At 40.5% G+C, this 14,068-nt stretch overlaps 1 protein-coding gene across 2 annotated transcripts in view; it reads right to left on the bottom strand.

Moving 5' to 3' along the window:
- Window positions 1–14,068, bottom strand: part of cep57 (centrosomal protein 57) — a 32,422-nt gene that overhangs the window by 17,929 nt on the left and 425 nt on the right. For both annotated transcript variants that reach the window (XM_062974564.1, XM_003219312.4), the window contains exons 2-7: window positions 9,062–9,218; window positions 6,058–6,237; window positions 3,096–3,217; window positions 2,528–2,644; window positions 1,285–1,362; window positions 327–446 (exon numbers count right to left, since the gene is read on the bottom strand). In XM_062974564.1, coding sequence (XP_062830634.1) covers window positions 327–446; window positions 1,285–1,362; window positions 2,528–2,644; window positions 3,096–3,217; window positions 6,058–6,237; window positions 9,062–9,218 — 774 coding nt within the window. The remainder of the gene's footprint in view (window positions 1–326; window positions 447–1,284; window positions 1,363–2,527; window positions 2,645–3,095; window positions 3,218–6,057; window positions 6,238–9,061; window positions 9,219–14,068) is intronic.

Genomic DNA, 14,068 nt, shown 5'->3' with positions numbered 1-14,068 from the left:
TAATTACTACATAGCATTACTGCGTATTGAACTACTTTTTCTGCCAAATTTGTTGTCTAACATGATGTTTTGGTGCTTCATTTGTAAAATCATAACCTAATTTGATATTTAATAGGCTTTTCCTTAATGCCTCCTTATTATCCAACATATTCGCTTATCCAACATTCTGCCAGCCCGTTTATGTTGGATAAGTGAGACTCTACTGTAGTTACGTTATAATCTCCACACTTTAGAAGTAACAATAATAAAATTCATTTTTTTTAAAAAATCCCACATAAAGAGTTTATAAGCTTACAGCCTCCCTCCTGTTATCATCAGTATTGTACCTTCTCCAGATGTTTTGATTTCTTCTTCAATTTCTTTGGCTTCGAAGGTATTGACTCTATGTGCACCAACTGTGTCTGTGCCTCCAGCAACTTCCTGTTTATCTCCAATCCAGATTGAAGCTGTCAAGATAAAGCAAGGAATTATTTTTTTTCTATAAATTAAAAATAGTCGATGAAATCTGGGGATGAAGTAACCCTTAGCTCATCACCATTTGATCACAATCAGCAGGCTAAGGCTTTTTTCCAGACAGAATTCTAGAATTGATGGCTTTTAACAAAGGGCTTTAAGTGCTTTTTACAGTTTCACATGTAGTCAATAGCTCAATTCCATTTTAAGGTTGACTTTTTGAATATTTTAAAACACCCTGATTACCAGGCTTGACAAAAGGATAGGAGGCTGAGGAGGCTGATAAGATTAAAACACCCCTGGCTCACTTGTACACTCATAAAAGCACTTTGTTCAGCAGACAGTTTATTTTCTGCCATCACATCACATTTGGCACTGAGCAATATCAAAGCATGATTTGGGATGAACCAAAAGGAACCCCACCAAATCTCACACGCTATGGACATCATGGGCGTTGCTGTCTAAAGCAACACAGATACTAACCGTGTTGACTGAGGATTCCGGGAAGCAAGTTTCCTTGGTTTTGATCAAAGTGTTCTCATTACCAGAGATTGAGGTATAACTCCAACAAAGTAAAATGGGACATATCAGGGGATGGGGAAAGGAGTCCAGAAAATCTGAATGCAGGTTTTCATCTGAATGTGCTTCCTTCGTATTTCAAATGAAGAACTTGTAAGCTAGAAGAACTTGGGCCAAGCTATTGGCTGCCCAATCAACAAAGTGTTATTCTACTTGTTGGCTAATCTGAACGCCCATAATGGAGTCCAACACAAGGTTTGGGAAAGCCGGCATGTTCAGACAAAGCAAACGGACTATATCACCATGATTTACCTCGGCAGCTTTTTGCTGCACCAGTTTCCGCGCATGTTCCTCCTCCTGTAGTTTCTTTTCCAGCTCTTCCATTTTTTTCTAAGTCAAAAATAAAACGTGGGGGGGGGGGGGGAGAGAAACACAAAACAATTGGCAAAATATTACTCACAGCCAAGTATCATCACAACACAGAACACAGACTATCTTCCTCAACTGTGGTTTCTTCCCATAATCCCAGCTCAAGCCAACAATGAGAACAAAATTCTCTTTTGCCATGTGAATAAAACTAACACAGAGAATTCATGTATTTCACTGTTCCAGTATTTTCTTAAGGTAACAGAAAGACATTTAGGTATGTATTCATACCGCTATCTTAAGCATCCTTACTTGGAAGTAAGCCCCACTGACTACAATAGGACTTAGCTCTAAACAGGATGTACTGTTATTTTCCAGTATGTCCACCTTTAAAAAGTGCCAGTTTTTGGCAAATATATGATGTCATCTACTGACACTCGGCTGTTCTTTGTGTCTCTTATTTATTCCTAGTTCCTATCCTTTTCTCTACAATTCTTCCAATGCATATACAGAGGCAAGAAGAGAATTTAAGAGGAGAAAGACCCTTATTCTTGTGCCAGCTTTTCAGCTGCTGATGAATTTTGTCATTCTAATTAAAAGAAAAAACTGATCTCCCAAGCCTGAAATTTGGCTGTCTTGGAGTTAAGTTCCAAACATGGCTTGTAGAAAGCTCATTTAAAAAGACTTGAAGAACCAATGCTGTGCAATAGTTAGAGTAGGGGAGTGCAAAGTGTGACCTCACAGTTCACCAGCGGTGTCCCAAGACCATTTTGTGACCCTCTGAGGACTTCGGCCATTCAAGAAGTGAGGGAATCATTTTTCAGCCAACAATTGATGTCTCATTTTCCTGGAAGTGGTGGTTTCCAACTACCTATCCTCATCTAAAACAGAAGTGGACGTCTCATCTTTATTTTTCTAGTTTGGGGGTTCGGCTATATTCACAAAGGGCAATGGAAACCAAAAATTGACACCTGAAGCATCCAAAGTTGCCTGACCCTGAGTGAGAGTGTTGGACTGGGATTTAGGAAATCCAGGTTCACATCTCAGAGCAATCTTGCATATCTTTGTATCAGAATACAGTGTGGAAATCAGACTCCTCATAAGGAATCAGCAGGTAATAATTACAAAAAGATTCTTGGCATCCACAATCAAGACAAGCCTGGCTGCAAATGCTGAGCCCAAGACTCACCTCTGCAAGAGACTGCATTGTGGTAAGCCTGGCATATTCTTTCTCAAGGAGATCCAGCCTTTCCAGTTTAGATTTCAAATGGGTTTGATCAACCATTCGCTCTTTTTCCAATGTGGCCTAGAAAGAAAAGGCGAAAAGCAGAGTACTTTATTGTATGGTGAGGGGGAAGTGATGGTAGGTTTAGATTTTAGAAGGTGGCATGAAAATCAGCAAATTAATATTTGCAGATATCACACTACCATCAGAAAATACTTGAAATGATTATTCAAGGAAGGAAATGCAAAGATGTTAAGAAAACAAAAATAACAAGGACAAATTTAATAACTTTAAACTAGATTATGAAGACATTGAAATAATTCAAAAATTTCCATACTTTGACTCAGCCATTAACCAGAATGCACACCGCAGTCAAGAAATCAGGCGAAAACTAGAACTTGGAAAGGCAGCTGTTGGAAAGGTTACTTTTATGCAGTGCAATGTCTAGCATGGCCATTTCAAAAAGTGACTTATCTAGGCTTTGAGTGTATCACACCTAATGTGACAGGAATTACACCAAGACCCAACACACCTGCTTCTCCAAGACAGTGGTCTTCTCACGTTCTGCCTGCGCTATCATCTGCTTCATGTATTCCAGCTGCTTTTCCAAAAGGCCACAGCGTGCTTCAGCACCTTCCAGGTTTCCTGCCAACTCTGAAAAAGGGACAATGAGAAGAAGATTAGTTTTCATATGAGGGAGATTCCAATCACACCAGACAGGACATTTATATAACAGCTAAGAAAGAAGTAACAGCTTTGGAGAAATAGGCTACTTGCTAGAATGTCGTTTGTCATCAATCAACTTGAATATCCAGCAGACTTGGTGACCAACAGCTCTGTTCAGGTCTTGCAAATTATGGGCTTCCTTGATTAAAACCACCTGTAATGTGGTCTTCCTCTTTTTTAATTGCCTTACAATGTACTGAGTATTGTCTTTTCCAATGAGTCATGTCATCACATGATGTGCCCAAATTACAATAGTTTCAGTCTAGTCATTTTGGCTTCTATTGAGAGTTAAAGTTTAATTAGTTCTTAGAATTATTGTTTCTTTGGCAGTCCATGGTATATGAAGAAAAAGCTACCTGGATTCAGCATTTCTGCCTGATATATTTTGGAAAAAGTGAACACAACAGGATTCCACCCAAGACGCAGAACAACTCATTCAAAATCCCTTGAGAGATATCCAATCAAATACCAAAGGATACACCAAGAATCATAAATGGTATCGTACACATACATGTAACAGCTAGATGTTGCCTAAAACTTAAGGTTGAGATATTCCAACCAGTCACCTCTATTTCATCGAAGAACAGTCTATAAAACACAGCCTCAGGTATTGTCTCTTCTTTGTTTATTTGAGAGACCTATGGAGGTGTCTGTCAGCTCCATAAAAGAAAGAACAATTGGATATGATGGTGGCTGCACCAGTTCTGGAACCAGACTACGCATTCTAATTCCATGAAACTGTCAATACAGCAGAATAAAACAACCCTAAGTCTCCTAGACATTTAGACTTCAAATTCCAAAGTCTCAGCAAGCATAGCCAAAGGTCAGGAACTGTGGGAAGTACACTTCAAGGATCAAAGGTTCCCGACCTCTGCTAAATAAGAAAGGATATCTGCACCCCAGTCTCTGGACCTCAGCTAACAAGAGTTTTGCCATCAGGGATATTTTGTGCTGATGTCTAGAAGAAACAGCACACAGAAACTTGTGTCTATTAGATTATACATCCCCAGCCCTGGAAAGTCTTTCGGGGGAGTTTGTAAGGCTGTTGTATCTGTTGGAGTAAGGCTTTTTATTTGTATGATCTGTGCGGAGGCTTCCTTGCTTGTGTTATTAGTATTTTTATTGCTTTTCGGTGAGTTCGTGTCTGTTGGATTAAGGCTGGTTGTTTATAAAAGTTGAGTGGAGGTATGTGTGTGCGCATTAGTGTTCTACTGTATATAGCCCCATGTTCTTTGCTTGAGCACATGGTCTCAAAGAAGTGGGGCATCTGCTGAGAAGGAATAAATCACAGACCACTAGTTCTCTACATAGCTGCAGCTCCAGTTCCTGGAGGTCAACAAACAGGAGCTCAGCTAGCAGGAAAGACCAAGAGGGCAACCTGCATGGGTGCTTAGCAGGGAGTTTTGAGGGGGAAATCTGAAGTTCTATTGCAGTGCTTACTAAAGAATCGTGAATGTGAATGATGAGGGAACCACTGCATCACCTGCAATAGCTGTGGTATGTTTGTGTTCTTGCCAGAGAATGTAGTTAAGCTATAGCTGCAGCATGTGCAAGTGAGTGGCCTTGATGAAAAAAAAGGTGAGGCAGCTTGAAGCCCTTGTATCTCTTCTTCAGCCTATTAGAGAGCATGAGTTTTTCTTGGATAGTGTGGAGAGTTGGTAAATTTTACTTTTTTTAGTCTGCCAAAAAACAAGAAAGAGCCACTGTTCCTATAAAAGGACTGACAAAGTAATATTCACCATACCATAAGGGATCCCAGCACTTTTCTCATTCTGAAAAGCTTACTGAAAATTTCTCATTAGAGACTATTGCATAGTCTATGCTTTCTTCTGAGTCAGAAGATAACAGGCCTTCAGTCACCCCAAACATTTGATTTGGGTAATTCTACGCAAGCATAGAGGTGACAGAAAAGAAACAGGTTTTCACTGTCATTACTGCTATGAAGCGGGTTTCAGAAAGGTTGCTCAACCCCATGTTGCTCAGATTCATTCCACATTTTCTGCCAGCACTGCTCTAGCCAGCATCCCATCTGTTTCATCATCTCTAGCTCTGTAACAAACCCAGAGAGCTTGTCTGGCTCTACTCCATAGACAGAGGTGTTTGCGAATGCCTATGGCAGCCTTCTGCCTATTTCTCTATTCCAGAGGTCAACCTTTGCCAATATAGTAGAATCTCACTTATCCAACACTCTGGATTATCCAACACATTTTTGTAGTCAATGTTTTAAAAACATTGTGATATTTTGGTGCTAAATTTGTAAATACAGTAATTACTACATAGCATTACTACATATTGAATTACTTTTTCTGTCAAATTTGTTGTATAACCTGATGTTTTGGTGCTTCATTTGTAAAATCATAACCGAATTTGATGTTTAATAGGCTTTTCCTTAATCCCTCCTTATTATCCAACATATTCACTTATCCAACATTCTGCCAACCCGTTTATGTTGGATAAGTGAGACTCTACTGTATGAGCATTTCTGGAGGACATTTTTCACAATATAATGCTATTTTCACTCCTATATACATTTCTGCGTGCAAGTGTGACCAGATGGAGGCATTTTAATGCCATTTTTGATTATACAATTTTACTGCAAAATGATAAAAGTGTGCATATTTCAGTGCACATACCAATCTGAAAAAAGATAGATATTAGGCAAGTTAACATTAAAATGAGGGCCAAGAGAATTCCCTTTCCCTCATCCTTGAATAATAATAGAAACAGTTATCACTTTGAATTTGTATCAAGGAGAAAAACCAATCTACCTTCATTTTTCTTGGAGACCTCTATCTTAGACTGCTCTCGTTCCATCAGCTGCTCGTTTAACACTTTCTTATAATCTGAAGTTTCTCTGGTCAGGTTTTTCACATTCTCCTCTGCTTGAATCCTTTCCAGCTCCAGCCGTCGTATCTTTTCCTGCAGGTTCTTTAGAGCTGAGAATATTGCTAATGATAAAACACAATGGCAAACATAGTAAGATTGGTCTCTTGATGAGCTGCTATGAGGCTGTCAACAGAGTGTAGGATTTAGGATCGGGATAGCTGAATTCAGATTTCGTAATGATGTCATTTACTCAGTAGTCTCATACAAAACACTTTTCTCTGGGTCTTAACTTACTTCACAGGGGCAGTTGAAAAGATAGAACAGCTTAAGCCAATGAAGCTGTTCTGATCTCCTTAGAGCAAATGCAGAATGTATATGTGATAAATAGAAATACATAAGAGTTTTCTGCAGATCTTATACATTTCAACACCTATGAAAACAGCCTCAGGGCCACTGAGAGCACATTTGGGCCCTGACGAAAAGTAATTTTAGAGTTTGAATGTTTACTTTCCCCTTCAAAGTCACTTGAGTGTTTGTGGGGAAGAAGAGACACACAGAATCACTGATACCCACAACTATTGCTCCACCTTCATCTCCTCCATGACTTTTCTCCTTAAACACAGAAGCCATCCCTGCCTGTGTCAGATTTCCCTTGGTGGCCAATGTGAGCCAGACATATGATGTTTTAGAGCCACACTGGGAGTTGTTAGTTGCCTACAGAGATGGTGAGGTCTCCTTCTCTGGTTGTCTTCAAAAAGAGGCTGGGCAGAAACCTACTTTGGATGCTACATGTTGTAGTTCAGCCTTTGATTGTGCCTGCACCTTAGGTCAGTGGAGATTCTGGAACTGCAAGCCAGCCTGATGTTACTGGGGATTCTGGGCCTACAGACTAGCAGGAGAGTCAGCAAGAGATTTTAAGTCCTGAAATTGAGCGGTCTATGTCTGAAGACCACATTCCAGAAAGGCAGTTCACTAGGGAAGCAAGGTCAGAAGCAGAGATGAGCTCAGAGGAGTTCAGATCTAATGAGCTGTTAGGTAGGATATTTACATTCCGTCAACACAGGGCAACACAATAGTTTGCGAAAGTCAAGACGCTTGTTAGCCAAAAAGTCATGGGCTAGTCTGTGTAAGCCACCCCGAGTCCCTTCGGGGAGATGGAGGCGGGATACAAGAATAAAGTTATTATTATTCCCAGGACAGAAGGCATGATTTTCTGTCTATATTAGCAAGACCAAAAGTCTTTTTCGCCAGTCTGGTCAACACTGGTGTTTAAGGATACATCTCTTGGCAAGTCAAGCCTGTTAAGGGATTTCTAGTTCCATATTTCCTGTTGCTTATGTTCCATGCTTCCATGTTTTAAGGATAGTTCCTGAATCTCATCTTTTGGATTTATTCCTAGGTTTTGACGCTATTCTTGTACTTTGAATTCTATGGACTATCTCTGACAATTTGACTTTGGTTTATATTCTATTTTGCTGAACTGCTTTTATATATATTCTTCAATAAACTGCTTTGCTATTTCACTTTGGACTGGAGTATGGTGTTAAAGTACAGAGGTGCTTTCCAGCCTTAGAGTACAACACTATAGCTGCACTAAGCAGAGGGCTGGACTAAGTGGCCTGTGAGGCCCCTTCCGACTCAATAACTCTGTGATGTAGAACTGGGAGAGGTACTCTCCTAGGTCATAGAGAAGGATAGAGATGGAGGACGCTTCTCCACCAGACAGGTTCTACAGTGGACTGAATCCCTCTCTCTTTCCAGTCCCTGCCACCATTGCCAGAGGTCTTGCATTTCACCTGTGGCTTTGTCCACCACCACCATCACCTGCCTACTCAGCTCATTCTCTTTCTCTTTGTTCACCTATGACTTCTTTTTCTCAATTTGCAACCATGCTTTCTCTTGGGAAAGGTAGAATGGCTAAATATTTAGCATTTTGTAACACAGAGTGTTGTCCATTGTTGTTTTCTTTGAAATCCACCTATTTTTCAATGGATGTCTAAAAGCAAGCAACATATACTACTACTACCATGAAAAGCAAAATATCAGTAGCACACTTGGGTCCCAGCCCCTAAGAGACCTCCAAACCACTGCAATGTACCAACTTGGCCCTAAACAACTTCAAGGCCTAAGCACTGACAATGGGGTGGATTCCAGATTTCGGCATGTGGCATTTGGTTGGGTGAAAAAGACTTCACCAGCCCATCTTAACCATGAGAACCCCTCTGTGAGTTGGGGACATCCAACTCAATGGAATAAACTGTAGCATGAGTCAAAACTGAGAGGCAAAGGGCTCTTTCTGTCATTCCACCTCTAATCTTTGGTGACCAACTAGCACTTCCTTAATGAATGGTACTTTCTCTCATTTCTCTTTGGCTGTTTTAAGGTCAGTAAGAGTGTCTTTAGATGATGGCTGCAGTTTTCATCTTAAAACAGAGGTGGACAAATTGCAGTCTCTGGACCAACTTCTATGCCCCCCAAAAATCTTCCACCAATTCCCCAACCTTCCAAGTTGATTTTCAAACCATTTTTGGCTCAAAGATATGCAGAAAACTTCCCAAGTGCATGATCATATCCCACCCCAATAAACACAGGTGTTTGGACTTCAACTCCCACAATTCCTAACAGCCTACTGTTTTGGACTTCAACTCCCACAATTCCTAACAGCCTACTGGCTGTTAGGAATTGTGGGAGTTGAAGTCCAAAACACCTGGAGGGCTGAAGTTTGCCCATGTCTGCTCTAACATGTACTATAGATCCAAGGAAGGCTCTTCCATCAGTTATAAGCAGTCAGACTGATTTTTAAAACACCTGCAGTGATTTACATGATTTAAAACATAGTATCTTCACACTGGCTTTTCGTTACAAAGTTTGCAGCCTGATTTACCTATCAAAATTGACACATAATTCCCAAAAGTCAACCCCACTTCCTCTGGAATACAACCCTACCTCTGCTGTTACTCTCTGGATATGCAGTAACTGGTCTGACAGGGGATCGCTGCAAGTCGGTGTTAATGAAAGGTTTGTTCCTTGGGTACTCTGCAAATGAAGCTGCTGAAAACCCATCTGTGAATGATGTGGATCTGTGGCTTGCACGAAGACTGTCCTGAAAGCAAGTAATACATCGTTACTCTAGTTCTCCAAGAGACACATGGTTCTTCTACTTTGATTTGCAAGAGGAAGGAAAATGAAGTAATGCAGAACCATATCTTACTGGTCATTAATCATACTATCTGGGTTTGATGGGGCAGAGTGTTACAATATCTGTACATTCAATAGCAAAGTTAGGATTGGAGGTCTTTCATTCATTGGGCTGCCATAAGCCAAAATAGGTTTGCTGGCTATTAGCAACAACTACCAAAGAAATACAATGGGAGATCAATGCTGGCAAAACCACAAGCTGAGCTGACACGATGTAGCCTTGCAGATCTGGCCCTTACCTGCCTCCCACATACTCTCAATGAATGGCCTGTTTTACACACTACATCAACCTGAGTCTAAGGTGAGCAATCAATACTTAGTTTAAGCATGTTGCTTAGCTGGTTTCTATGCAACATTATGATTAAATCCCTCTTGTTGAATTCCTAGAATTGTTCCGAGCTGGAGAAGTACAAATTAGGGAGTAGACTAAGAATGATTTACTCTTCTGAACTATTCATGCAAACCCTTGAACACATGGAGACAATGAAAAGGACGCATCAGAAGATGTTTCAGAATTGCTAGGGAAACTTCACTGAAAACCTTTAGAACTACACATATTGAAGGATTTAATAAAAGTTGATTTTAGGGTCCTAATTATACACTTTCAACTGGATGTTAATTCCAGTAAACCTATGTACAGGACTACTTTGTTGGCCAAATAAGTGAAGAGAACCCAATGCTCTCCCAACTGTATTGAATTACAAATTTTATCATACATCACCATTGGCCATGCTGGCTGGTCCTGATAAGAGCAGGGATCCAACAGCTGAAAATATTCTCTTTCATCTAGACCAGGCATATATTTTCTATATGACAGTTCATATTTTCTTTTAAGAAGACATAAAGTTTCTGTTTCCATTGTCAATAAATTCCACAGAAGCCATACTATGAGCTGGAGCATTTGTGCTGGACTGTCACTCCCATTTGTTTGGTGCTATTGTCATTGCTGACTACTCCTTTTTCTAATTATTCTCATATTTCACTTTATCTCTCAATAAAGAGACCCAAAGCAGGCCTAAAATACACTCCTAAAAACAACTCTGTTTCGTACCCAACATTATTAGAAACACAGTGTACAAAACTACCTTCAAGCTATATGTACAAGGTATCTATGAAAAGGAATGTCATGTTTAGTTTTGGATCATGTCTCCAAGATATCTTCTTACGGTATGTAGGTATATGTAAACCCAGGTATTCCCAAATACAAAAAATAAATCCAAAACACTTCTGTTCCCAAGCACTGTACATACCCAACCTGTATTATTATTATCACTTCCATCTTTTCATCTTTCCATGGGGTTCATCTGCACTGTAGAATTAACACAGTTTGACACCACTTAAACTACAATGACTTTCACAAAACAACTAAAAACATGGATATGGAAGCAGGCCTTCAACAATAGTTGACTATAAGTGATGGAGGCTTTTACATTGATTCCAATACAAACTGGACTTTTAATGAGCTATGAATAGGAACTAGGTTTTGTTTGCCTCTTACGTATGTTTTATTCCAGTACAAATTTTTATACTTTGTGATGTTTTGAGATTATAATTTAACATTTTTATGGCTGCTTTTGTTTTTGTATTACAGCTTGTTGATCTGTGTTGTTTTGTTGCTATTATTACTATGTATTTTTGTTGTTGTTGTTGTAAGCCACCCCGAGTCCCTTTTGGGATAGGATACAAATAAAGTTTGACTGTACCTCAAGAAGCCTGACTTGGCCACGGTGGTCCATGTCTTGGTTACATCCAGATTAGACTACTGCAATGCACTCTACATGGGGCTGCCTTTGAAGACGGCCTGGAAATTGTAATTGGTACAAAGGCCAGAAGCCAGGCTTCTAACTAGAGATAATTATATGGCGTGCACAACGCCCCTATTAAAGCAGCTCCTCTGGTTGCCGATAAGTTTCTGGTCCCAGTTCAAAGTGCAGGTTATAACCTATGAAGCCTTAAACCAGGGGTCCTCAAACTTTTTAAGTGGAGGGCCGGTTCACAGTCCCCCAGACTGTTGGGGGACTGGACTAGGATGAAATAGTCCAAAATTAGGATTGTTGTTGTGTGCCTTCAAGTCATTTCAGACTTAGGTCAACCCTAAGTCTAAAGTTTAGGACAGAAGCCAGGTCAATGACCTTGGAGGGCCTTAGTTTGGGGACCCTTGATCTAGACGATCTCATAAGACCATAGGTAAGCAAAGGGACCTCCAAAGACCATCTAGATGGTCTCATAAGACCATCGGTAAGGAAAGGGACCCTCAAAGGCCATCTAGATGGTTCCATAAGACCACAGGTAAGCAAAGAGACCTCCAAAGACCATCTAGATGGTCTCATAAGACCATAGGTAAGGAAAGGGACCCTTAAAGGCCATCTAGATGGTCTCATAAGACCATAGGTAAGGAAAGGGGTCCCCAAAGGCCATCTAGACAATCTCATAAAACCATAGGTAAGGAAAGGGACCCTCAAAGGCCATCTAGACGGTCTCATAGGACCATAGGTATGGAAAGTGACCTCCAAAAGCCATCTAGATGGTCTCATAAGGCCGTAGCTAAGCAAAGAGACCTTCAAAGACCACGTAGACTTAGGTCAACCCTAAGTCTAAAGTTTAGGACAGGGGCCAGGTAAATGACCTTGGAGGGCCGCATCTGGCCCACGGGCCTTGGTTTGGGGACCCCTGCCTTAAATGTTTGGGTCCTACCTATCTTTAGGCCGCATCTCCCCCTATGAACGGGTGCAGGCTCTAAGATCTGCCAGGGAGGCCCTCCTCTCGCTCCCACCACCGTCACAAGAACAGTTGGTGAGGACAAGGGAGAGGGCCTTCTCGGAGGTCCCCCCCCCCCCCCCCCCACACACACACACTTTAGAACTCCCTTCCAAGGGATATTAGGCAAGACCCCACATTGTTCTCCTTTCACAGGGATTCGAAAACTGAATTTCAGCTTGCATTTGAGAATCCCTAGTCCCTAATTATAAATGCCCAGTCTCTAGGTTCCCTAATATTATTTGGCTCTGCACTTCATCCAATGCCCAGCCCTATGATACGCTATTTCCACTATCCCTTGCTGGCCCTTTTATAGCCTGGTCACACCCATTTTTCTACTTGCAATTGGTTTGTTGAGTATTGTTTTGATTGAGCTTTATGCTGCTGTTTTATATTCTGATGTTTTTTTTAACTGTGTTTTATTTCGACTGTTATAGGTTGTATTTTATTATGTTCTTATTTTAATTCTGTTTTTGCTTTGATTGATTGTTTCTTTTTGTATTAAGTGTTTTGTGGGCATTTGGCCCCATATGTAAGTCTCTCCAAGTCCCTTCAGACAGATGCTGGCGGGGAATAAGAAATTATTATTATTATTATTATTATTATTATTATTGGGTTGCTGTGAGTTTTCTGGGCTGTATGGCCATGTTCCAGACGCATTCTCTCCTAATGTTTCACCCATCTATGGTTTTCATGGTTTCCTCTTTTCTGTTGAAATTATCCACATGCTCGTGTATTTCAATGGCTTCTCTGTGTAGTTTGACATGGTGATTGTTCAAGTGTTCAGCATTTCTGGACCACTCTAACAGAGAAGTCAGCCATAGCAGAGCACTTGATGAACCAACCTGGACACAGCATATTATTTGCGAACACAGACATGCTGGATATACAGTATGTAATGTATGTGTTGTTTTTATGATTGGAAACCGCCCTGAGTCCCATCCCTTATCCAACATAAACGGGCCGGCAGAATGCTGGATAAGCAAATATGTTGGATAATAAGGAGGCATTAAGGAAAAGCCTATTAATCATCAAATTAGGTTGTGATTTTACAAATGAAGCACCAAAACATCATGTTAGACAACAAATTTGACAGAAAAAGTAGTTCAATACGCAGTAATGCAGTGTAGTAATTACTGTATTTATGAATTTAGCACCAAAATATCACAATATATTGATAACATTGACTACAAAAATGCGTTGGAAAATCCAGAACGTTGGATAAGCGAGTGTTGGATAAGTGAGACTCTACTGTATAAACCCAACTTGCCTAGTTCCCAACACCTCACAAACTCTGAGGATGCCTGCCATAGATGTGGGCAAATCATCAGGAGAAAATGCTTCTGGAACATGGCTATACAGCCCGGAAAACTCACAACAACCCAGTGATTTCGACCATGAAAGCCTTCAACAATAACATATTATTATTATTATTATTGCTATAGAAAAGTCATGTTAGGAATTGTGGGAGTTGAAATCCAAAAAATCTGGAGGGCTGAAGTTTGCCCATACCTGCTATAGAATGATGAGCGGTGTATTTTGATGAAGCACCATTGCCCTTTCGCAGAGAAGGCTAAATGTTTTGTAAAACTCCCACGATTCCATAACATAGCAGTTAAAGTGGAATCAAACTGCATCAATTCTACAGTATAGGTAAAGGTGGGAAAGGTGTAATTCACTACTAGTCCAGAAAGTTCTTATTTTAATGAACTCTGGTCCTCCAGGTATTTGGGACTCCAACTCCCAGAAGCCTCAGTTGCTTTGGCCAATGAGAAGGGATTCTGGGAGATGAAGTCAAAAACACCTGGAAGGCAGGCCAAAGTTTGGGGAACAATATTTGATTCAGTGCTTTTTCCCTTGAAAACCTCCCTCCAGACTGATGTAGCCTGATAAAAAGGCAGCAATCGTTAGAGATGCTCTAACTCTTCCTTTGTTTATATTTTCAGGCCTAGTATTATTGAGCATCCCTTTTGCCATGCGCGTCTCTGAGCATGTGCA

This window comes from Anolis carolinensis, chromosome 3 (genome assembly GCF_035594765.1).
Source record: "Anolis carolinensis isolate JA03-04 chromosome 3, rAnoCar3.1.pri, whole genome shotgun sequence".
NCBI lineage: Eukaryota > Metazoa > Chordata > Lepidosauria > Squamata > Dactyloidae > Anolis > Anolis carolinensis.
Note: the sequence above shows the minus strand (reverse complement) of the source record. Positions and strands in the feature narration are given on the sequence as shown.